The sequence below is a fragment of the Urocampus carinirostris genome, chromosome 2, assembly GCF_059441175.1.
Source record: "Urocampus carinirostris isolate Australia breed hairy pipefish chromosome 2, RoL_Ucar_1.0, whole genome shotgun sequence".
In the NCBI taxonomy this organism is placed as follows: domain Eukaryota; kingdom Metazoa; phylum Chordata; class Actinopteri; order Syngnathiformes; family Syngnathidae; genus Urocampus; species Urocampus carinirostris.
This window is the reverse complement of record NC_142350.1, coordinates 44,549,615-44,575,136: the sequence shown is the minus strand read 5'-3', so window position 1 is coordinate 44,575,136 and position 25,522 is coordinate 44,549,615. Positions and strand designations below refer to the sequence as shown.

General features: G+C 42.1%; 2 protein-coding genes across 2 annotated transcripts; one reads left to right on the top strand and one right to left on the bottom strand.

Annotated features, from left to right (window-relative positions):
* Positions 1-318: 318 nt before the first annotated feature.
* Positions 319-7,660, top strand: pmvk (phosphomevalonate kinase). Its single transcript, XM_088326699.1, has 5 exons — positions 319-478; positions 559-622; positions 4,200-4,352; positions 4,416-4,545; positions 5,349-7,660. The coding sequence occupies exons 1-5, from the start codon at positions 375-377 to the stop codon at positions 5,489-5,491; spliced, it is 594 nt and encodes a 197-aa protein (XP_088182825.1). The 5' UTR covers positions 319-374; the 3' UTR covers positions 5,492-7,660.
* On the bottom strand, positions 7,574-25,522 carry LOC148372021 (uncharacterized). Its single transcript, XM_088326698.1, has 9 exons — positions 25,286-25,522; positions 15,145-15,281; positions 14,944-15,077; positions 14,764-14,881; positions 13,848-13,918; positions 12,707-12,782; positions 12,572-12,634; positions 8,112-8,181; positions 7,574-8,042 (listed from the first exon to the last, which is right to left on the bottom strand). Exons 2-9 carry the CDS (start codon positions 15,265-15,267, stop codon positions 7,960-7,962), a joined length of 738 nt encoding a protein of 245 aa, XP_088182824.1. The 5' UTR covers positions 15,268-15,281; positions 25,286-25,522; the 3' UTR covers positions 7,574-7,959.

Below are 25,522 nucleotides of genomic sequence, written 5' to 3'. Positions count from 1 at the left end.
CTAAATATGGAAAGGGAAAAAATACAAACGAACGTTTATATATTCTCCATCTGTCGGCCTTTATCTGAGAGTTACGAGAAAATGCCAATCTTATTTTGAAGTCAGAGAAGCCGTAGCACTCGCAAAAGGACCGCAAATCTTCAAAAGACGTTTAAATCACAAATTTAAATCCAGTCCAAACAGGGGAGGGAAGGAAAAATCAACAAAAACACACATTTTATATGTTTTATTTGTTTGCTTTTTTTAAAGTTGCAAAATAAAAGCAACGTGTCCACGGAAGGCCACACGCTCTTATTTTGAAGTGGCCTCTTTCCGGAAGTGAGAATGGGAGGCAATAGCCTCTCGGTTGTCAAACTCGAAGGTCGGCTGCAGAGATGGAGCCTTTGCGAAGTCCCGGTCCGGAACCAAAACTCGTCTTGATTTTCAGTGGTAAACGCAAGTCGGGCAAAGACTACGTCACCGATGTCATCCTGGATCGGTAAAGTTATCTGTATTTCCTCTGCCGATCACGTTCGGAACCGAACTGAGTGAAGGTTCTGTGTTGTTGTTCGGTTCTAGTCTTGGAGAAGAAATTTGCGGTGTAGTTCGTCTTTCTGCGCCCCTCAAACAAGCCTACGCGAAGGTGAGTCACGTCATGGTATTAAATAAACGAATATTTCGTTCACATCAGTCATCAAATTCAACGAAATACAATATACCCCGGGTTACGACATAAACTCGTTCTGATGTGGGTATAGCCGCATCACGGAAATTGCCGCATCACGGAGTGTATGAACCTCTGCTAATCAACTCTGAACCAACGTTAACCCAAATAAAACACTGCAATAACAAAATATTACCAAAGTACATAATACTTACATAGTACGTGAGTTGAGCTGGTCAAGTGAATGCAGAGAGGGGAGAATACAATGGATTCACATGGTAAATGGTCTGCATTTATATAGCGCTTTTCAAGCCAATGAAGACCTCCCAAAGCGCTTCACAATGTGCTTCACACTTACCCATCCACACACACGCTCACACTTCAAAATGAAATAGATTAAAAAAGTTCCACTTGCGATGTTTGTCATGCCCTTAGATTACACCGCCACTTTTCCCCCTTAAAACGCCTACTGTTTTTTTTTAAACTTTTTTTAATCTTGTTTTTTTCTTTGCCTTTCTTTTATCATTTTATCTCTCCCTCTTTCTATTTTGCTGCATGTATTTTACTTTTTCTTTACCTCCCTCGCTCTCTTTCTCTGTCTCTCGTTCTTTTTCTTTCTTGGTTTTTCTTTCTCTCACTAGTTTTCTCTGTCATTCTTTCTTTCATGCTGTGTGTCTCTCACTCTTTTCTCTCTTACGCTCTTTTTAGTTTTTCTCATGCTCTTTTCCTGTTTTTTTTTCTTTCTGTGGCTCGCTTTTTAGTTGTCTTTCTCACTTTTTTTTTATCCTTTCTCTATTGGTCCTTTTATCTCTCCCGCACATTTTCTCTCTCTCTTGCTTGCTTCTTATTTTTCTCGCTTTTTTCTCCCTCTTTCTTTCTTTCTTTCTTTTTTTTTCTCCCTTTTGCTTTCTGTTCTATGACTCCTCTGGTCTTTCTCTCTCTATCTCTTTCGTTCTTTCTTTCTTTCTTTCTTTCTTTTGCTCCCTCTAGCGCAGGGGTCAGCAACCTTTTCGGTGCGGAGTGCCACTTTCAAATTTCCTTGTAATTTAGTGTGCCACACCAAGATTAATGACTCGCACAGCATTTTTGGAATATCCAACAGAGTTGTCATTTTACACAAATCCAAATATACAACATGGATAGACAGTTTAATCGTATAACTCAAGTCTTTTTGACCCAAGGTACACTTTTATCATAAAAACGTTCCGAGGCACACCGTCCGTCGAAAATATTTGAAAATGAAGTTATGTCAAATATTTTACTGTACTACCTCATAAGCAGATAATTAGTATATAAAAAGAAGAAAATAATACTTAAAATAAAAAAGAATAATGTGCTTTATGTTTTTTATTTTTTACAGTGCAATCTTAAGCCGCTTTGTTAAACAAATTAAGTTACTAAATGTACTGTGCTACCTCACGAGCAGATAATTAGTACATAAAAAGTATATAAAAATGGACTGCCACCTACTGATATCGATGACTATTACAGTTCCTCGTCTGAAGAGTGCAAAAATACTGAATAATGGCCTGATTTTTTTTTGTAAAGTTCCAGTGGCACAAGGTCTCACGGCACACTAGTGTGCCGGGGCACAGAGGAGGAAAAACACCGGTATAACTGACCTATTTATCATCCACTATTTTTGTTCATCAATTAACTAAAATATGAATGTGAACAACATGTGGAAAGGCCTGTAGCCATTCTGACTTTTTACCACAAGAATGAACCAGAATCCACCATTCTTCATCAACTATAAATTACAATAAAAAAACAAGTAATATGGTCAGCTACTATACCATTCATAAAATAAATGGAAATACAGGATGGTGGTCTTCCTGCTGGGCATTTCTGCCTATCGCGCCTCCTCTGGCGCTTTTGGAATGCTCGTGTGCCCTGAACACTCGGGCCTGACTGGGTCATCAGCTCGGGACCACAGGTCATTGATGTTTCGTTCCTTTAACCCCAGGACATCACCCGGTGGCGGAGCGATGGCCGGGAAATCTCCCTGCCAACCCCACTGATGCCCTAGGTGTTGCTTGAAGGCCCCCAGTTCCTGTCATTCCTTCGCAGCCACAGCCAGAAGCTGCCCTTTTCCCCCTCTTCTGACAGCTCTTTGGTTGCTCTCCGGTTGCCAGCTCCTGTGCATCCAAGGTCTCTGAGCAGGCGGGAGGTTGAGGAGCCCACAAAACCCCTGCATCCCACCTCCACTGGGCATACTGTAGTTTTTCAGCCCGCCTCCATGCACTCGGCTGCCAGGTCTTCGTACTTCGCCCGTTTCCTCTCGTATGCTGCTTCTATTCCCTCCTCCCAAGGGACAGTGAGCTCAACCAGGAGGACCGCCTTGCTGGCTACTGTCCACAGCACAAGGTCTGGCCGCAATGAAGTTTCAGCGATTTCCCTGGGGAACTGCAACTGCCTTTTGAGGTCAACTTTCATTCTTCCATTCGCTGGCGGGCGAGAGTAGCCTTCCAGAGTGTAACGGGCGAGGGGCATTGGTGTTTTTGCGAACTTTGTCGCCAGCCCTTGCAAACTGGATGAGGCGATTTGATGGAGGAGCTGGCTGACTGTTTGCCTTCTGTCTGCAAACTTTGACGACCTCGGCCAGCTTCTTTCGGATGGCATCCTGCGGCCACCTGTAGCGGCCTTGGGAAAGTGCCATCTTGCAGCTTGAGAGGATATGCCGAAGGCGAGCATTGATGGTACTACAGAGGGGGCAGATCGCCTCAGTGCCAGTGATATCTTGTTGCAGAAAATATCAAAACTTGAAATAACAGTAGCAATGCAGAAGGCACGTGCGCGTGCACACGCACACACACACACATGCTTCTTTAAAATATTCGCCATCAGTCAATGGTTTTCCGTGCTTTGCTATTCAATGAGCAATTTGTTGGATAGTGGTGTTGTTTTTAGCAGCGACAAAGGTTTTTAGGGTATGTGTTTGTTTGCTATCTGGACACAGCGCGTTTTAATGTCTCCGCCTTGAATTCATGTTTCGCCTCGTAATGACGTTTAACACTTGATGCGCGAGGTACAATGCTCTCGGGGCATAATGCACAAAACAGCCCCAGTCATCTGTCCACGCTAGCTGGAAAGAACGAGATGTTTTCGCTCGAGGAGCCGTCATGATTCGTTCGTCGCGCGCGTGTGTTTCGTTGGTTGGGTTAAGACAGGGAGCTCTCCTTTGCGAGGCTAACGTAAATGGTCAATGGTCTGTATTTATATAGCGCTTTCCAAGTAAAGCTTTTAAATAACACGGAGCGTAACTGAAAATGTCTAAATTACAGGTAAATGTCATTTGCTCGTGCCATAGGTTGCCGACCCCTGCTCTAGCGCTTTTTCGTCCTCCGTCTTGCTCCTTTTCCATCTTTCTCGCACGCCCTCCGTCTCTCATCTAATAGTCCTGCCGCCACGAGAGTGCTTTTTCTACCATGTGACACCTGAGCTAAAAGGAGTTTGACACCCCTGCTTTAAGACCCGGGACATCTTTATACTTTGAAGATTAATGTCAAGACAAACAAATTCATGCTTCTGGCGTGTGTTCCTCCCGGCCAATCAGGAACACGGCCTGGACGCCCAGCGGCTCGCGGGTGCCGACGCTTACAAGGAGCTGTACCGGGCCGACATGATCCGCTGGGGCGAGGCTCGGAGGCTGCAAGACCCCAGCTTCTTCTGCCGCTCGGCCACCGCAGGAGCACGCCAACCTGTTTGGGTACATCCGCCTGTAGGAGTCCGGGTACCGGTCCGGTGCTTGCTTTAAACTGTGATCGCCCAGGTGGTGAGCGACGCGCGACGGCTTTCGGACCTTCGCTGGTTCCGGTCCAAGTTTCCTCGGCAGACTCGCTGCATTCGCGTGGAAAGTCGGGAAGAAACCCGCCGAGGAAGGGGATGGATTTTCACCCCGGGTAAGAGTGACATGTGGTTAAGTGGAGTTCTTTTTTTTTTTCTTGCCTTTTTTTTCCTCTTTTGTTTTTACTTGTTGTATATTTATTGCTTATGCAGTTTCTTTTTACTTTTTTATTTTTGTTCACCCGAGTTTTTAAACAATTTTTCTTCCTTGCTTTGTACTTTTCTTGCATCTTTTAAAGGAAATTTAGCTCACTTTTGCTCAAATATAAAGGTGCTTGAATACCGACTTCTTTTAGTTAATGTTCCTTTTTATAACAAGGGAATGTTTTGTCCCTTTTGAAGACTAAAAATGAATGACTGCGACAAGAAAATATTGCTTATGAATATTTTTTACCTCAGGAAGCTGTCAACCGGCCATTCTGTATTACCTATATTTCATGTTGATGATGTGTATTGTCTGTACAACCCTTTGAAACTTCGTGATTAAGGGCTATACAAGCAAAGATTAACTGACTTTTCCCCCTTTTTCCATCTGTTTTCTTTTCCCCTTTAATCTTTTCTTCTGTTTATTTTCTAGCTTTTTACATATTTTCTTGAGTTTTTCCTTTTTTACTGCTTTTTTATTTTTACATATTTTTCTTTGTTAAACTTTTTTTTTCCTTTTTTTTCATAACATTCCATATTAATTGGTACTATAAGACTTAAAGCAACAACAACTATCTGGAGAGCCGAAAGAGTCGACTGTTTTTACTTGAGCCCAGTCGAAAAAGCCTGTTCTTCAAAAAAGAGCCGGAATTCCCACCAGTATTCGCAGTGTCAGTAAAGCTGATGCCTTCTGATCTCTGATCTCATTGGGCAGGCGTTGACGACGCCGAATCGGAGTGCGGCTTGGACCACGGGGTGGACTTCGATTGGACAATCGTCAACGAGGTTGACGCCCCTTCGTTGGACAGCCAGTTGCAGCCAATCTTGGCGCTGGCAGCCGAATTTACTCGTCACTGATTGGCCTGAGCGTTCATTGGAATTTGACTGGCGACGTGTCATCCTTTTTGGAGCTTTTCCATAAATGGACCAGAAAAAGACGAGTGATTGTAACCAGCACCTTGACTAATGTTCATTTACTGCCGGGGTGTGCTAACGGAGTCGGAGGGCTCAATGGGTTGAAAAAACTGCAAAGGCCTGGCCAGAGAAAAAAAAGGGCGAATGATGTATTTACTTTTTTTGTATATGCCAATGGAGTCTTAAACACTAAAAAAATATATTATTAATTTTAAAATAAAATCCCTTAAAGGAGAATGATTTATCTCCTAGATAATGGTGGGAGAAAATTAAAGCCAGCTATTTGAAAGTATTCCATGAGCCCAATGAAAAAAAAGTACACAAATGATTACACAAATGCATGTTAGCCTTCTATTTTGACCTTTTTTGATTTTACTTTTACTTATCCCACCCACCCCTCAGTTAAAGGATTTATTTAAAGGCACAGTGTATAATAAGTAGGTAGTGCCTCCTATGAGTTTGATTTGAATGGGCGAAAATACTTGAACTATCATACCAATATAAATTTTATACGTTCATAGGTGTATTTCTTTGACATAGCGGAATCCATACCTCGAAGTCATCACCATGTTTGTCTGGCATCTTGCTGCTATGCTGTGCTCATTTGACAATTCAGTACCATTAGCGGTAAAATATTACACAAAGCACCTTTCAGCTTTTATTCATAAAAATGTTTTCCTTACTTTGGGGACTTTGCTGTTGAATTCATATAATAGAAACTAGCTAAAGCTCCAAAACAGTTGTGCAACGACACCCTAGTGCTATTATTTTGATTATATTTTTGATCCAGGTGAATTCAATCTTATTACTGTCAACAGCTCCACCGTGACACATTTTCAAATGTTTTCTGGTTGATAAATGATAGTGGGTTTGTTTTTCTATCGGCGCCAGTCTTTGGCAACATCCAGTGGACATATTTAAACCTGCAGGTCAATCGTTTGACATGATGCACCCGTTTTTCTCTTGTACTGCCCTCACCATTGTCTAACAAGCCTGATCCGTCCCATGGGTCGTAGTTTGCACACTCTTGTCTTACGGCCTTAAAAACACTTTGAAGGGTCAATGAGTAATATTTAGTGCCTTCAAATGATACAAAAATAACCCTTCTTAAAAAAACATATCAATGTTATTTTTTAAAAATTCACAGGTCCAGGAATGCGTAATTTTACATAGCGGAATATATCTCTAGTAGTTGCCCCCATGTTTGTCTGGCATCTTGCTGCTACGCTGTGTGCATTTGGCTGGATGTCCTTCGCATTAGACAATACAGTGCCATCTAGTGGTCTAATATTACACTACCTTTAAAATTTGCTGGAGGGGTATGTCAGGAAACTGGTGCTTAGTTTGTAAACTGGCTTATATTTAAATTTTAAAGATTTTTGTTATTTAAAAATGTATTAAGTAGTTTTATGATGTGGTCAATGTTTCTTTTGCTTCGGTATACAGTAAACCTCTGGGATACAGCTACCCCACCTTAGGGTATTTTCACTTCATGGTGAGGGAAGTTTAATCTGCCTTCCGCAGTATTTTTTCCCCCCACAATAATTATTTATTTTGCCACTCAAATTTGTAAAACTTTTGCAGTGTATTTCTCTAAATTCCCCTTCTGCTATTGTATTGGTCAACTTCATTAAATGTTGCTACTCGTTTGCATCACAAAGATGCCGATATGCAATTGGTAAAACTACTCCCCCACAATGCCTTGCTGTTTTTGTATGGTTCAGAATCTCACGAAATAAGTTCGTATTTGTTGTTCTATTGGTCTCATGACTCCCAGTGATGCTTAAGGGAGAATTAAAAAATATAACCATCCAAGTGAACTTAAGATTATCAAAATTAACAAACAAGGCAGAAGCATGAGTAAGTTGCATGGGCAAAACCAAAGGTCAATTGAGACACTTATTAAAAATTAAAGTTTCTACGCCCTGCTATACAGCTAATTAACTAAGCGATCTGCACCTCAAACGGATTAATGATGTATCCCGGGGGTTCCGCTATATGTTCTGCCAATAAGACAGGTGTGAAGACATTCCTTCCTTTTTATTTCCATCCATTCAAAGACCAATTACATACGTCCTCCAGTAATCTCCATTAAAACACTAAACAAATGAACTTTGTGCTTTTATCTTAGAAAACAAAGCTTTCATGATGTCATAAGACATGATTGATCAGGTAAGCACATCTGTGACCTACCATTGGCCCCTTAACGTTATGATGTATGGCGACGATATCATCACGGCGTAAAAAAAACGACGCACGGAGGTACCGCTCAGGTCCGATAAGCCCCTACAGATTTTGGCAGAAAGATTGCGATTGGCTGTTCCCTTCAGGCATGCACCCACAAAATGAGCACAAAATCAAGCGCGTTGAATAATTGATCGCAGGAATGGCGGTGACGGGACTAGGAATGCTCAGCAGCAGTTGAGCTCTTCCATGGTTCGGTCCAGGGTGGCCTGGAGCTCAATTTTGGCTGCCTTGGCCTGCTCTAGGGATGCTGCAAACAGGAGAACGCGGGTCAATAGTAGGCCTCGGGGACAATGGGAGTGGGCAAAACTTATCACACCTTCTAATTGCTGCTCGGTTCTCTCCAGACGGGCAACCTTGCGCTCTGCCTCATCCGCCCGGGTCTCTGCCTGTGGACGAAAGTATATGGCGTCAGGAAGAAGTATGTGTAGCGCAAGACTCATTTAGATGACGTTCGGCACCAAAATTGAACAAAAGTGCATTTTCTGTTTCAACCCAAAGAAAAAAAATGAAAAGAAGGCTACCAAAAGAACAACCATTATGCTGTGATGACGCCTCGTCTAAAGTGAGGCAAGCCATGCAAGCCGGCTCTTACTCAGGGGCGAGTCTAACAACATAATTTATTTCCCTTCCAGCGTTTTTAATAAAGATGTACCAGAAATTTGACACATTATATCAGGGGTCGGGAATCTATGGCTCGCGGGCCAGATGTGGCTCTTTTGATGATGACATCTGGCTCGCAGATTTGGGTTTAAAAAAAATTATCGTTTGTTTAAATCCATCCATCAATTTTACTGATCACGTCTTGTGCAGAGTTGCAGTTGCATGAACGTTTGTTTTATTTTAATTGGATGATTATACCCTACGTTGGCCGTTACTGGACCGTTGCTGGGGCACAGGTACGCGCCCCCTTTTGCGTCCCTTGGCACTTGGCCGTTGATCATTAGCTCAAAGCTAACCCTTCGACTGAGAAGATGGCGAAACAAAAAAAAAGATTAATATCGCAATTTGCAATGGCAAAGTCGATGAAACGGTCGAATGTAAAGCAGCACTTCAACACACGCCGTGCTGCCTTTGCATTGAAATAGCCTGCGGTAGACAGCAGGAAGAAAGTCTGCAAAGATCTACTGAGCCAGGTGAAAGCTGGCCAGCAGAAACTCTGCCTCTGGACGCGGCAAGGTGACTACAGTTCCGCTAGTTTTGCTGGATCTTTGGCAATAGTGAAGAGCGGAAAACCGTTCACAGACGGGGAGTATGCTAAAACGTTCATGCTGGATGTAGCCAATGAATTTTTTGATGATCTTCCGAACAAGGACAAGATAATTAAACGGATACAAGACATGCCTCTGTCGGCAAGAACTGTTCATGAACGTACCATCGTGATGGCAAACCAAGTGGATGAAACGCAAGTGAAGGACATAAATACAGCGCCGTTTTTTTCCTTTGCTTTGGATGATTTCACAGACGTAACTCATTTGGTGCAGTTCAGTGTGATTGCAAGATATGCTGCTGGTGATAGACTTTCTTCGCGCAGTGTGGCTGTTCTGCCAATAAAAGGGGTCCACAAGAGGTGAGGATTTTTTCAAATCTTTCATGGAGATCGCTCGGGAAAAAAACTGCCTTTGGATAAACTAATCTCTGTGTGTACTGATGTTGCTCCATGTATGATGGGGAAAATTAAAAGGATTTGTGGCACTTTTCAGTGAACATGAAAATAGACCCATCCTAAGTTTGCATTGCATTATGCACTTTGTGCACAAATGTGTGACGGGCAGCTTGGCGACGTGATGTCGCTGGTCGTTCGTGTGATCAACTTTATTGTTGCCCGAGCCTTAAATGATCGGCAGTTTGAAGCACTGCTGGATGAAGTTGGAAATAACTTTCACGGTCTGCTTTTTTACAGCAAGGTGCACTGGTTGTCAAGAGCGAAGGTGTTCAGCCGTTTTGTGGCTTGCCTCAACGAAATACAGACTTCCCTTGAAATGAAAGGCAACGAGCATCCCGAGCTAGCGAAAACTGAGTGGCTCCTCAAGTTCTATTACCTCGTGGATATTACAGAACATCTGAACCAGCTCAAAGTTTAAATGCAAGGTGTTGGAAATACAGTGATATCCCTTCAACACGTTGTGAATGCTTTTGAAAACAAGCTGGAGCTCTTCATCAAGGATCTTGAAACAGGTCACTTACTACGTTTTGAAAAACTTAAGAGAGTTTACAGAGGCATGCACAACAAGTGAGCCCACTCAAAACTTTGATCACATCCGGTCTCCTCCAGTCGTTCAAAGCGTGCTTTGGAGAATTTAGTGGTCTTTTTAAGTTCACCACCCATCCAAGCGAGTGTTCACTGAAAACAGCCGACCTGAGTTGCATTCCTGATGTCTCCCTGCTAGATTTTGAAGGAGAGACCTGAAGGCCTCAGAGATGCGGATGAACAAGTTCAAATCACTGAATGAAGAGTTGGAAAGAACTGCACGACCGAAAGCGGAGTTGGCGAGCAAGCACATGTGGACAGAAATTAACAAACTTCAACCCGAAGACGAGCTGATTTCAAAACTTGGAACTTGCTTCCAGTCACATATCACACACTGAGGTGTGCGAGTATTGGTGTATTGACTATAGTTGGATCGACGTATTCATGTGAGCAGTCATTTTCAAAAACATCAAGTACAACCTACGATCACGTTTAACGGATGAAAGCCTCAATGCCTGCATGAAGCTTAAACTCAACAAGTACCAACCAGACTACAAAACCATCAGCAAATCCATGCAGCACCAGAAGTCGCATTAATAAAAATAAATTCAGACCCTTGTTATGCTCACATTTAATTGAATTTAGTCTTAAAGTATAATATATGGCAATCACTGAAACAAATTCCCAAAAATGAGCTTTTATGGCTCTCCGAGTCAAAAAAGGTTCCTGAGCCCTGCATTATATTCTGCCAAAAATGACCAACAGTGCGTTTTTGGTTTCAGCCTAAAGAAAGAAAATATCAGAAAGAAGGGTTCCCAATGAAATATGTTGTGATGCTGTTACATGTAAAGTCAGGCGTGCCCAGTGACATGCAGCCAGGAGAGGCCGTGTATATATTGTATACATACGGGGTCTCCAATAGGGTGCGCTTTGGGAACAGATTATGTGCCCGCGAACCTGCTCTGAGAATAGCTCACTAGGGCTTAGTCATTGGGATTTTCTTGTAAAATGATTCTTTTTAGTGGTTGGCTGAATCTATTTAACCCTACGTCTAATAGTTAACTTGCTCATAACATAGTAAATACTTAGTGATAAAAAAAGATAAAAGATAAAGGTTAGAGACCCTGGTATACATTATACAAAAATGCTTAGAATATTTCTAACAAGTAATGTCGGCTGATTAAAAAAAATTAAGTTGGCAGCAGGTGACTATCAAGTATATTTTTCCTTTCAGGCCGAAAACCGACATCATATTAGGCTTTTATCAGCCCGATAATTGTGTAGGTTTCAAATGGGGTGAGGGTGTAATGGAGGTCCGCATCCCTTTGAGACTTTTTTTGTTCAAGAGCTATATGGAAATTCCTCGCCGTATCCGTTATCCAAAAAACGGATGACCTGGAGTTACACGTCGTGGGAAACCACGACATTCATGACGCTTGTATTTTATTAATCATGGCTCACTGCATTCCTGCAGCCAGCCGTTCGCTCTCTACATCACTTTTATAAACTGAAATGAGAATCCCTCCCATTTCATTATACGATACTATACGAGAGGTTTTTCTTATTCATGACAGCAGATAATTTAGAAGTACAGTGGAACCTCGGCTCTTGACCATAATGCGTTCCAGAACACTGTTCGAAAACCGATTTGTTCGATCACCGAAATCATTTTTCCCATTAAAAATCATGTAAATCATTTTAATCTGTTCCAACACGCTGAATGTTTACCCTGAATGTTTAACGTAAACATCAAGCTAAACCAGGCTAATCGTACGTCCGCGTTATCGTAATCTTCCGTTTGAAAGATTACACTAACATGAACGTGTAAAAATAAAAATAAAAATCAGGTCGTTTAGAAGTCATTCAGCTCCCGGGTCTCCACAAAAAGTGGTGAGCGGTTCATTGAAAAGGGGGCTCCCTTCCAACACCCTGAATGTTGGGCTCCGTTCCAACACCCTGAATGTTTAACTTGAATGTTTAACGTAAACAAAGCTAACCCAGGCTAATCGCACGTCCGCGTTATCGTAATCTTCCCTACGAAAGATTACGTAAACACAAACGTGTAAGAATAAAAAAATATAAAGAAAAGAATAATGAATAGGATTTTTTACCTTTGTGATGGTCAGCAGAAGGCGCAGGTGGACGGTGGGGTATTCCCTAGCAGGATCAAACACTCCACCTTCTTCATATTTTGCCATTATTTTTTCCTAAATGCAATAGTTGTACGCACTGCTCTTTTTTTTTTACACCTGTAGCAACTTTGCTGCTTGCACTGACTTTCTTCGGAGGCATGATTAGGGGCTAAAACACTTGGTACACCCATATTAAAAGCGAAAGCAAAACGAAACCCGTCCGCACGCGATAATAGTTGGTCAGGAAAAGAGCGATCTACACTTGTACGCTGCTCAGCATCGCATCCTGGCGTGCGCACTCACGCATTACCGGCGTTCCAACTCAGATTTTTTGAACGAAAAGCAAAGCAAGAATTTCTCAAAACTTTGGTCGGACTCCGATTTGTTCGAACTGAGAGGCGTTCGAAAACCGAGGTTCCACTGTACTGGACTACAAGAAATGTGTTGAAATGTTACCTCCGTGAGTAAACTTTTAAGGTGACTGATCTTCGCCTCGCATTCCTCCTCCTGCATTGACAACTGCAAGACAAAATGGCCAGATGAGAAACACCAAAGTCGCCCATTATCGATTGACCAGGTTCTGCCTCTTACCTTATCAGCCTGAGTCTCGTAGCTCTTGGAAGTGTTCGACAGACTATTCAGCTCCTCCTCCAACTGGCGACATTTGCTAGTGGGGACATGACACAAAGTCAGCAGGTGAAAAAAAACAAGCGAAATCGGAAGTATGTGCACTACATAAGAAGGGGGGGGGCTAAACTGGAGTACTTTGCTCAATATGTACTGCATACTCTATATATTACAACGGTTTCACCTACAAATCAAGTCCTCAACTTAGACATCCATTTTGAACAACAGCGGAAGTTATCTATCAAAAACACAACCGTTCCCTTTCTGTATCCTTCTGAGTTATAGTGCGGTCCGGAGTTTCCCTTTAATCTTCAAAGAATGCCGACAAGAGAATGCATTTTTTTCTCATTACTGCTGCAACCACCAATCAAAACAATACAAAAAGACACATCTGTGTAGCAATCGAGCACACTTCTCCACAGTATGTTTTCCTTGGTGCCGTCGGACAGAAATACAGTTATCTCTCTGCATCGTAGTTTACATTTTGTGGTTTCACGTTTTGCCTGATAGTACATTGCATTCTGATTAGCTAAACAGTTGCCCCGCCCCTTTTCTGCCAGTGCGTCAATAATTATGCGGTATAAGTTGTACGAATACGTGAAACAGCTTGACGAATCTACACAATGTACGCGCAATTCTTTTTCCAAGTTTTTGTAATTACTTGATCCTGTAAATATGGTTTGTATTCAATAGAGGTTTTTACCCAGCAAATTTTTCCTATCGCGGATTCTTTTCCAAACCCACCCCTAACAAAAAATAAAAGGGACCACTGTAACGACGCAGCTCTCAAACACATTTTCATTCAGCGCAGTAGTAAATATGTACATGTCTTCGTTACTGCCATCTGACTCTCTAGTCACCTTTTTGAATAGTGATCCAAAAACCCGTAACGTAAACAACTTGGAGTAGAGCTGAAAACTGCTTCGCGTATCCAGGGCCACTGCGCAGTTAGCATTCTGCAGCAAAAAATTGTCACCGCCAAGTTCCCCACGCGATTGGCACCAGGTATGTAATGGGGACATTTTTGACCTACTAGCTAGTCACTACCATTACTCTCACCGGAAGCATGTATATGCATGTGTGTGTGTGTGTGTGTGCGTGTTACCTCTCAGCTTCCTCAGCTCGGTCTTCGGCGTACTCCAGATTGCGTTCTAATATCACAACTTTGCGAGATGCCTGTCAATCAAACATCCACTCAGTACCTTCGTGTCTGCTTTTAGTTGACCTTACATCTCCTATTGGTTTGTGTCATCACATTTGATAAAGATTTTGCGTGCCTGCGATACATTTCTGTAATTTTTGTACTGTATTTATAAGCTATGGATCCAAAACTAAGTGATGCTTAAGGGCGAAGCAAAAACATAATCACCAATAGACCATTTGAGTATATCACTAATAATAAGGAGACGATAAATGAAAGGAAATTGTCCAAATAATATTTGGCCTACGGGCCACAAAAGCCTTCCAGGCCTCCTTATCCAGCTCATTAAGTGCAAATGTCAAAAATATAATATGTATTATATCATATAAAATATAAGTAACATATTTTTTTTATTATTATTATTAAATGCATATCACCATTGCCATTTTAAAAAAAGATGTTTTTCTTGACTCTTTTTTTGGCCTGAACGGAAATCGCAAAAAATGAATAAATTAGAAAATATTAAAAAATAGAGGCGTCTTTTTTGAAATAGTAGCGACGATATAAGAAAAATTGTATAGGCCTTCTTAACGGCGCAACCCGGGTTTGATTCCCATTCCATTCAATGCTTTGCATTGTAGTCTGTGATATTTTTCGAGTGATCAATCATAGCACAAATACAGTAATATACTACACACACCCAAACCAAGTTATTTTAAGGTTAAGAAACATGTGCGTTAAATACAGTAGTTTCGGAGCCATAGCTATTCAACAAAAAAGTAGATTTTCCCAAACGATTGGTTGAAAATTCCTTCTTGTGAATAAGGTGTTGAAAAAAATTGGGGCTAGCATTTTGACAGTATTACGTGTGCGCACATACTTCCTCATACTTTCCATCCGCCTGCTCAGCAATGACCTGAGCTTGTTTGAGCTCAATCTCTAGCTGTTCCAACTTCTCCTCATCCTTCATGGCTCGAGTCTCAATCACCCGAATTCCCCTGAAAGCATCATCTGCGCCTTCAGCTGAAAGGACGGCAATACTCGTCAATCACGCACTGACCTCTCGCTTTCGTCGGCCACCTGCTCCAGTGAGTTTAACTTCTGCAGGGCTTGGGAGAGTCTATCTTCCGTCTTGTCCAGGGTATCCTCCGTCAACTGCAGACGCCTAGTGAGCGATGACACCTCCTGCTCAGCCTGTCGAGGGCACGACAGCTTGTTAGTATTCGACGTTCAAGGTCACGCAGGTACTTGCACGCCTGACCTGATCTCGAGCTCGCTTTTCCTCCGCCAACTGTTGTTTCAGCATTTCTGCTCGCTCTTCAGTGTCTTCCACTTGTACTTGAAGATCTTGAATCTTCCTCTTCACTGCATCAAGGCTACTCATGGTGATCTTTTTTCCTACCAAGCACGTACGAGTAGCAGTAAGTATGACTGTCAATCATGTTTAAGTAGTCTTCATTAATAGGTTCATCCCCGCAGGGAAATTTCACATTTCCAGCAGCATCCCTAAGCTGAGAACAATACAATAATAAAGCAAAAATAATACAATATACAAATACCCAATGTGACGTGCTAATGCCCACTGTAGCGTGTTATATAGAGGATCTAGGTAATGCTACACAGAATACATATTGCAATAAAATTCTGTAATATGCAATGTAGGGGGTGTGGTTTAGTGTGGGCCTTTACTTTTCCGGGTAGAGTTAAAGAGCCTCATGGCATGAGGAAGAAAAGATCTCTTCAGTCTGTCCGTAGTACAGGACAGTGACAGCAGTCTGTCGCTGAAGCTGCTCTTCTGTCTGGAGAGAATGCTGTATAGTGGATGCGATGGATTGTCCATGATTGACCGCAGCTTTTGCAGTGCCCGTCTCTCAGCTACTGTTGTCATGCTGTCCAGCTCTGTGCCCACAACAGAGCTCGCTTTCCTTGCCAGTTTATTGAGGCGAGAGGCATCCTGAGCTGCTGGAGTGGCTGCCATTTGCGACGGCGCCGGAAGTTGTTGAATAAGTGTTAGATACAGTGGGACGTCTACATACAAAACTGATTCGTTCTATGGCCGTGCTCACATCTCAAATTGCTCGTACACATATGAAGTACTTGAAAATTAATTAGTCCGCTAAAATCTTCTCAAAAAGATCCAAGAGAAGGGAACACTAAATAGCTATAAAACACACCTTCCTGATCACTAAAAACAAATTCCGATAGTAATTAAAAATTGAAAAATACAGAAAAAAAAATATGATGATGTTAACAAAATAAAATGAGAGTTATGGGCGCCTTAACTAATGTGTCCGTGTGGTGAGGAAGAAAAGGGTTGGGATATTCAAGAAGGCATTGCGGAGATCGCCTTCGTGTCTTCTTATACGTTTCCTAGCATTGTTTAATCATTGCAAATTGTGTACGCCGTATAACAATTTTATACGGGTATGTATTTTTTTAAAAGACTGATCTCGTCTCGCCCATTTACGCTTTAATCCTTATCGTCTCGGTCACTGGTAGCAGACAACGTCATTGAAGATTTCCAATATTGTTGCGGTATTCTACATAGTCTGTCCTGTTGTGCGTAAACAGGTGCCACGTTTTTGTAAAGTGTATTATCACTTAAAAAGGCGGATTAGGAGTCATTGATAAAGGGAGCGATTGGCAGGTACAAGATTGAGAGAACATTAATGATAGGTAGACACTTACTGTACATTTAAAATAAGATGTACTGTAACTTCAAATGTCTTTAGTGGTTGCATCTGTGGCGTAAACTGGATTTATCTACGTATAACAAACAAGATTAAAAAAAAAAAAAAACTTGTATACTGAAATTATCTTGTTTAGAGGTCCTTGTATAAAGAGGCAACTCTGTACCAGGAAGTTACAGTGAAGGTCAATCAAGTTTGAGGAGTATTTATTAATGAATGGAAAGTGCAGGGGCGCCTCAGCTCTCAAACAAATCAACCCAAATCTTCGATAACAATTTATCTCCACCTTTGACCGTATTTCAGCTTTCAAACGGCCTGTGCCAAGCTGAGAGAACATTTGGGCGTATGTCAAGAATTTTTATCTTTTATTTTTTACAGAACATGAGCCTTACCTAGAGGGGGGAGAGATGAGTGTCCGTCATTTTGTTGCTAAATGTACCCAAAGACCATAAAAACCTTGACAAGTCAAATTTATTCGGGCAACAAAACGAAAACAAAAATGTTGCAGCTTGGTCACCTTGATTACACAATGTCCTTTTAAGGCTTGGGAAAATTCTATACTTTGTTATTGTAAATAAAAGAAAACATGTAAATAAAAGAAAAAAAACATGGTTCCAGTGGCTGTGTATGTTTTTTTATATTCTGTTCGGTGCATGTTTAGTTTTGTAAACTCAACTTGTATAATTATCAAAAGTGATAGGTGAATACATACACCCAAAGGTCCAGGACTAAATTCCTGGTTTGGTTAAAGAAATTGACTTTTCATATAGCCCAGAATGGATTAAGGAGTTCACCATTCTTTTTAATGGGTAAACTAAATTCCAGGGTTCATACACCTCCTTCAGAGCCAAATCCAAGCACTATTAAAGGAGCAGAGTGAGAGACTCAGATGTGCTAAAGCCTTTCACAGTGAAGGCCTTAGTTTTTATTTTGCACGCCTAAGTCATTGTGTTCTCTAAATTTGATGAGAGCATTTTCTGAAATATTTTATTTGTGAAATGCCTTCATTTTGGTGGGAAAAAGAAGTGTAGTACCATGATGTATACACAATAATATGTCATTTAACTGTGGAACAGTGAAGACTGTACTATTCCAAAATGAATCTTTTTTTTTTAATTATGTTAGTTGCATGACAAGAGGTATAAAATGTAGTTTATAAACAATTATACAAAAAGTAATAAGTATAGACATACATATGTTCGGGACTTTTCATGTAGGCCAGAAGCGATTATTGATTTTTTTTTTTCTTCAGGAAAAAAAAAAAAAATTCAGATCTAGACCAACCCGCCACAAATTCGGCAAAAAAATAACAACATTCTAGCGGTTTCGCAATAAGACGCAATTATCGTGAAACAAATCGCAAAAATTCCTGGTGAGATGCAATGGAGCAGGTTCGGGCAGATCCGGGGTTGCAGGTGTTATGCCGAGAAATGCACCTCTGTTGAAATGTGTACTCTATAGAGGGAGCGTGCACACGTCACTCCCACTACTATAACCACTTTTACTTAGTTTTATCTCACTTTTCAGGAATGCATACCTGTCAACCTGTACGTTTTTGCCGTACAAAGTATGTTTATTATGCATTTTAAGACGTGTACGACGTACGAGAAAATCTTTACGGAAAAACGCAAATTTGTCAATTATGGGTACCACCCGGTATGCACCGACTGTGACGAAACGGCAAATCAATCAAGTCAAACGAGTTTGCCGCGGTAGCCTCTATCCCGGTATTATCGTTTTTTCCGTTGCAAACGAAGAGAGCTGTTTGATGTAGTGAAAGGAAGTCCGTCTCTTTTTAGAGAACCGGCTTTTTCGGCTCAACTCGTTAAAGAGAGCCGGCTCTCAAATGGCTCACTTGCTATGATGCATTATATTAAGAATTATTATGTTGTATAAAGAAGTTAAGAAAAAAAGGAAGTATAAAATGAGAAAAACGAAAAAAAGACAGGTTTGTGGTTATCCTTTTAATCAGTATATTAACAACAATAATTTAATGCAGAAAATGAATTAATAATTTGAATAAGAAAATTTATTATTCTACCTTATTATAATTGAATGTATTTTTTCCTTCAACAGTGAACGTCCAAGCTACTTAATTTTTGAACTTTTTTTATTATAAACCTCATTCATGTTGAGCAACTCAGGATCACACAACAAAATGTTAATTAACAATACATAGGATATAACTGAACACATGTACAATATAACATGTTAAACTACATAAATAAACACGTTTGGAAAAAAATATGGTGTAAGATTATTTTGTATTTTGTAAGGGAAAATACGACAGTTTGTAAGGGCATTGAGCCCTGGAGGTTGACATATATGGGAATGTAATAGCGAACATGTCACCAAAACCTTTTTGCCCATATCCTCACAGTGAAAAGCACATCTTGCTGGATGCAACTGAACCTGTTTTAAGAGGGGGGAGATTTTTGGTCAGCCAGGCTGGTCACTCCCACCAGCATCGTCTACATTTATTAGGTTGAAGTTGTATCATTTGTACTAGAAAAAAAAAATGACACAGTTGCTGTGACAATGTTAGGCACAGAATGATCCGTTTATTCAAGTAAAATACAATTATTCACGTGTTATGTCTCGTTTGACGATGACAAGAAATCGTCTCCCGCTTTATCTATCGATGATTTGACAGTTCATTTTAGCATAATACGCTTTATGGTAGAGTGCATAACAGTTTCAATACCAGCTATTTGAGCAGGAAAAGGCCAAATAAACATGTTACCTGCTTGTAGTGTCGTGTAATACACTCCCCTTCCTGCGGTGTCGCTGTATACTAATGTGCAGCCTTGTACTTGTGCTTGAGAACTACCGAGGAAGAAGTTAAGTAAACTCTATAAATGTACTTGTCTTGAATCTTACTACAACCCTACTACATACACAACATATTGGCGACGAGGATGACTTGGATCGGAAAATCACAACCCCCTGCTTTGCTGGAAACCCCAGGTGAGCCTACGATGTTGTACACCACGTGAATTCAGATGTTCGAAAATTACCTGCTAGCATTGACTGCAAATGAAATGCCGGACAAACGAAAACGCGCATTACTGCTGCATTGTTTAGGCACAGAAGGGCAGAGAATTTTCCTTTCCCTTCCCGACACTGGCACTTCTTACAAATCCGCCTGTGATGCGCTAAAAACTTTCTTTGTACCGAAGATGAATGTCGTGGCTGAGCGTAGCAAGTTCCGTCAGCATGCTCAGAGACCGGGCGAGACCACTGCTCAGTTCATTGCCGCATTGAGGGAATTCATTAATAACTGTGACTTTGGCACGTTTGCTGATGATATGATTAGGGATCAATTCATTGAGAAGATGTCCTCTTCGAGGATCAGAGAACGCTTGCTGTTGGAAACGGACTTAAAACTTGACAAAGCGATCAATATAGTCTGTGTAATATAGTGTAATAATCTGTGAAGCCCTTTGAGACTCTTTGTGATTTAGGGCTATACAAATAAAAATGACTTGACTATTGCTACACAGATCGAATTCGCTATGACAGAAGCTAAGGCTATTGCTCCTGTGCACGTGCCCGACGTCCCTGTGAAGCTCGTGCAACAAAGAGATAAAAGGAATCGGAGCAGTACACATACACAGCGCTCGAGAGATAAAAGGAATCAACACAAAACCTGCTACCGTTGTGGCTCCAACTCTCATCTAGCAAATGACCCCAAATGCCCTGCTAAAAATGCAAAATGCAACCAATGTGAAAAAATTGGACATTTTAGTAAAGTGTGCCTTAGCGAAATTCCTCCTCGATCAGTGAGAGAAGTAACTGTCCCAGACCTTACTGTGTGTCATGTAGCCCCTACAGCTGCAGTCCCAAAGCGCCTTACGTGTACAGTTGCTCTCCATGCGAATGATGATCAGTCAATTACTACTGACCTGCTTGTGGACACTGGTTCAGCAGTCTCAATTCTGCCAGAGAGAATTTACAGACATTCATTCATGCACGTGCCTCTCTCAAAGCCTACTGTACGCCTGGTGACGTACATGAAGAAACCAATTCCAGTGTTGGGCTGTCTTCAACTTACTGCTACACACTGCAACCAGAGTGCACATACTGACTTCTACATAGTTCCTGACGGTACTCCACTACTGGGAATGGACCTGTTTACTGCACTTCGCCTTCACATACAAGATGGGCAGATTGCAACACCTGCTGCATCAGAGATAAGTCACACTGTCAACACTACAAATGCTTTAGGCGTTGCTACAGGTTTTATACAAAGTTAAAGTGCGTGCTGACGTGCCTCCAGTCCAGCAAAAGCTACGCAGACTCCCATATGCCGTGCGTGACAAGGTGTCGGAGGAGCTGACGAAACTGGAAACTGATGGCATCATCGAGAGAGTCGACGCGTCTGCCTGGGTGTCGCCTCTGGTGGTCGTGAGCAAGAAAACAGGTGGCCATCGTGTGTGTGTGGACTTACGTGAACCAAACAAGGCTGTGGTGATCGACAGTCACCCGCTGCCACACATTGAGGAGGTGTTCACTGAGCTCCGTGGTGCTACAATGTTTTGCACGATTGACCTACAAAATGCATACCACCAAGTGCAGCTACATCCAAGCAGCAGAGATCTTACAGCGTTTATAACACAAGATAGACTGTTTCGTTTCACACGAGTGCCATTCGGCCTGGCATCAGCACCCAGTGCCTTTCAACGCATGATGTCTCACATCCTGGCAGGTCAGAAGGGCGTGCAGTGCTATTTGGACGACATCATTGTCAGTGGGGAGACGCCTGAAATACATGACGCCAGATTGAACGCCGTCCTCAATCGTTTACAGGAGAGTGGGCTGAAGCTCAATGCTGCAAAATGCCACTTCAGAAAAACAGAGTTGTCCTTCCTTGGGCATCTCATCTCTGCCTCTGGTGTACAACCAGATCCTGGTCATGTACGGGCTGTGGTTGAAGCACCCCCTCCACACGATGCTCAATCTCTGCGATCTTTCCTAGGCCTGACTGCGTGGTACTCAAAGTTCATCCCCAACTACGCCATGCTTGTGGAACCTCTCCGTCCTCTACTCAGACAGTCTGCTACATTCCACTGGTCTGAAGAGGCGCAAGCGAACTTTTCCAAAGTGAAGGAGATCATCACTACTAGCTCTGCACTCTCCTTGTTCGACCGTTCCCTGCCAACTGTCGTGACAACAGATGCGTCAGACTATGGCATCGGTGCTGCGTTGACACAAATGAAAGGTGACATAGAACAGACCATTGCATTGGCTTCGAGGACGCTGACTGCATGCGAGCGAAATTACTCAACAGTTGAAAAAGAGGCTTTGGCATGCGTCTGGGCGACTGAAAAGTGGCGTACTTATCTCTGGGGCCGTCACTTCACTTTACGGACTGATCATAGCCCTTTGACCACTCTACTCACAGCCAAAGGCCTTGGACGTGCAGGCATGAGAATAGCTCGCTGGTCTGCTCGCCTGCTGTGTTTTAACTACACAATCGAATACAAACCGGGACATGAGAATGCTACTGCAGATTGCTTGTCACGTTTGCCTCTCCCCATCACAGACGACCACGAGGAGATGGAGTTGGAGATGGTGGCTGCTGTGTCTCCTGATTTTGCTGCAGTCACTGCTGATGAGCTCTCCTGTGCGTGTGAGGAATGTCTGGTGCAACAGAAGGTGCGACACTACATGCAGAAGGGATGGCCTCGTACTGCAAAAGGCCTTGACCCCCTCATCGTGCCATACTTCCGTGTGCAAAATGAGCTAGCCATGCAGAACAGTGTCATTGTGCGTGGCACTCATCGTGTTGTGATACCACAACAGCTACAGGAAAAAATGATCCAACTTGCTCATGCTACACACCTAGGGATCGTCCGCACAAAACAAAGACTGAGAGACTTGTTCTGGTGGCATGGAATGGATTCTCACGTTGAGCTCGCCATCAAATCATGCACCACCTGCTTGCAGCATGACAAAACCGCAACCGCATGTACTGCTCCGTTACAGCCTGTGACTACAGCAAGTGCTGCCTGGGAAAAGGTTGCTGTGGACATTGTTGGTCCTATTCACTCTGCGCCTGCTGATTGCCGCTTCGCCATTACACTCATTGACTATTACAGCCGATGGCCTGAGATTGCCTTCTTCTCAAATGTTACTTCTGCCTCTGTTATGACTTTTCTTTCCATGGTGTTTAGCAGAGAAGGTAATCCACAGGAAATTGTTACGGACAATGGCCCTCAATTCGTGTCGACCGAGTTTGAAGCATTCCTAGGCTTAGTGACAGGAACATCACACACCGTCGCAGCTCTGTGTACTACCCACAGGCCAACGGTGAAATTGAGCGTTTCAACAGAGTCTTCAACGACTGTCTACAAACAGCCAACATCGAAGGTAGACCACTGAAAGCCTTTTTTCACTGAGTTTTTACACTTTTACAGAGCCACACCACATGCCGTGACTTCAATATCCCCTGCTGAACTGTTGCATGGTAGACCACTGAATACAAAGCTTCACATCACAGGCCTTCACTCCATGTGCCCCACTGCTGACAAAGGCAACATGCTACAAAACATACAAAACAAACAACGGAAGTGAAAACAATACACCAGGGGTCGGGAACCTATGGCTCGCGAGCCATATATGGCTCTTTCTATGAGTATATGTGGCTCAGAGACCAATTTGATTGCATGCAAAATTTCTCCATCTTGTTCAACACCGGAGTCGCCTATCCTATCCAAGTACACGTAAAGCCAAACCAAAGCTAAGTAACATACTAACACTTCGCAGTATATATAGGGCACGTTTTCACTACAATTTACAGTCAAGGTGTCACACAAAGAAAGGGGGAAAAAAACTCGTTTTGGCTGTACAACGCTAAAGAATCCTTTATTTAAAAGTTCACTATATAATCTGTGTTCAGAGTTCAGATACTTTATGATGAATCCACAGAACTGTAAATGAGCGAAAACACCGGAAGAGAACTTAAGTCATTTGATTGGGTGAGTGGGAGGGATGGGTGGAGCTATGCAAAAAGTACAAGCATTCCCTCCCATCTCTCGCCAAATAATCCCTATTCTCAGAATGTTGTGACGTTTTTACAAAATAAATGCTTGCATCTGGTTTTGAAACCAATATATATGAAAAAAAAGGGTCAAAAGGAGTTTAACCGATCTTGAGTAATTGCAAGAAAGAGACAAGTTTAAAGTGGTATGTTTGTTGAATTTGGGAACGGGGCTCTGGCATTATTCTCTTTTCATAATTTTCATCAAATCATCAAAAATAAATGTGCTGAAGACTAAGCTTTTGTCTGGGGCGCCGGTTTAGCAATTTAGTAAATTTGTCTCATAATATATGGTGTGGCTTTTTCCCAAAATAAAATTAATATTTTTTGCTTTTATGGCTCTTTCAGTCAAAAGGTTCCCAACCCCTGCAATACACCGACAAACGTCGCGGTGCAAAATCACCCAGCTTCCAGATTGGCTCTGCAGTTCGCATCCGCAAACCTGGAATCATTCCCAAAGGACACTCAAAGTTCACCAAGCCACTGACAGTGGTAGCCCAAAAGGGTCCAGCCACTTATCTGCTGTCTGATGGAAAGGTGCGGAATGCTTTCCACCTTGCCCATTCTTTCACCTATGCTGCTACTTCAGCGCCACAGCTTGCTGATGCTTGCCTCCTGCCAAGCAACCAAGGTGCTGAGCCACCTGAACCTGAAACTGTGCCCTCACCACATACCTCTCAGAGTGCACCGAGAATACGACACGCTCCTGCATGGCTTCAAGATTACTTGACTTAAAAAAAAGATTCAGAAAAGATGTCGTGATGTTATAAAAAAAAAAGACATGATGAGTCTTCATTGTTTTAAAAATTGTCATGTTTGTTTATGATGTGATCCTCATACAGTCTGCTTACGTTTACAAGGTTTACACACTTTTGCTTACCGATATTGACAGTATAGTTCCTTACAATATTGCTTACCTATGATAAATATTTACCTCTAATCTGGTAATGAATATTGAAATGTATGTTTTTTATAAGCTCATACTTACCAAAGAGTTATTGCGTATTTCAGAATAATGCTACTGTTTGTGTCTTATTCTAACAAAAAGGGAATATGCGGTGTCGTGTAACACATTCCCCTTCCTGCGGTGTCGCTGTATACTAATGTGCAGCCTTGTACTTGTGAACTACCGAGGAAGAAGTTAAGTAAACGCACTATGAATGTACCGTCCCTGCCTGTCTACGATCCTACTACAACCCTACTACATACACAACACTGCTCAAAAGTGATTTATATACGGTGTGCATTACCGTTCTATTACATTCACAACAAAAACATGACTAAATGATTTAAGTTGTATTACATTCCCAACAAATGCAAGACGAAGTGGTTTTGGTTATATGTTCCCCATTACATTCCCGAAAAGTGATATAAATGTGAGATAAAACGAGGTAAACGTGGTTATAGTAGCGGGAGTGACGTGTGCGCGCTCCCACTATGGGGTACAAATTTCGGCAGGGGTGCATTTCTCGGCATAACACCTGGTGTGCAGGTTTGACTTGGTGACGTCACTACAAAAGCGTGTCACGGCGCGTTTATCTAACCTGCTGAAATAGTCACAACTAAATATAAGTAGGTGGCTAGTCAACTCACTCACGGAACAAGATTAACTAGCGATGGTCTGTTATATTAGTTGTAGAGACTTTGAGAAAAAATAAGAGGTTTGTTACCTGGTTCTGTGGTTCAGAAAGGTTGGCAGCGAGCAATCTCACAAGAAGCTAGAAAATTAGCGGGGCAAAGTTTGAATGACGAAGGACGTTTTTAATGATCACAAGTTGCTTTTCAAGTCCAGTGCCAACGTGGACGAGTAGTTTTTTCGAATTTGGTTTCTGGTCCCTCTTGTATCCTTTCGGTTCCGTATTCAACCAACTCCCAACTTAGGCTCCGCCTTTTTCCGCGTTGTTGAT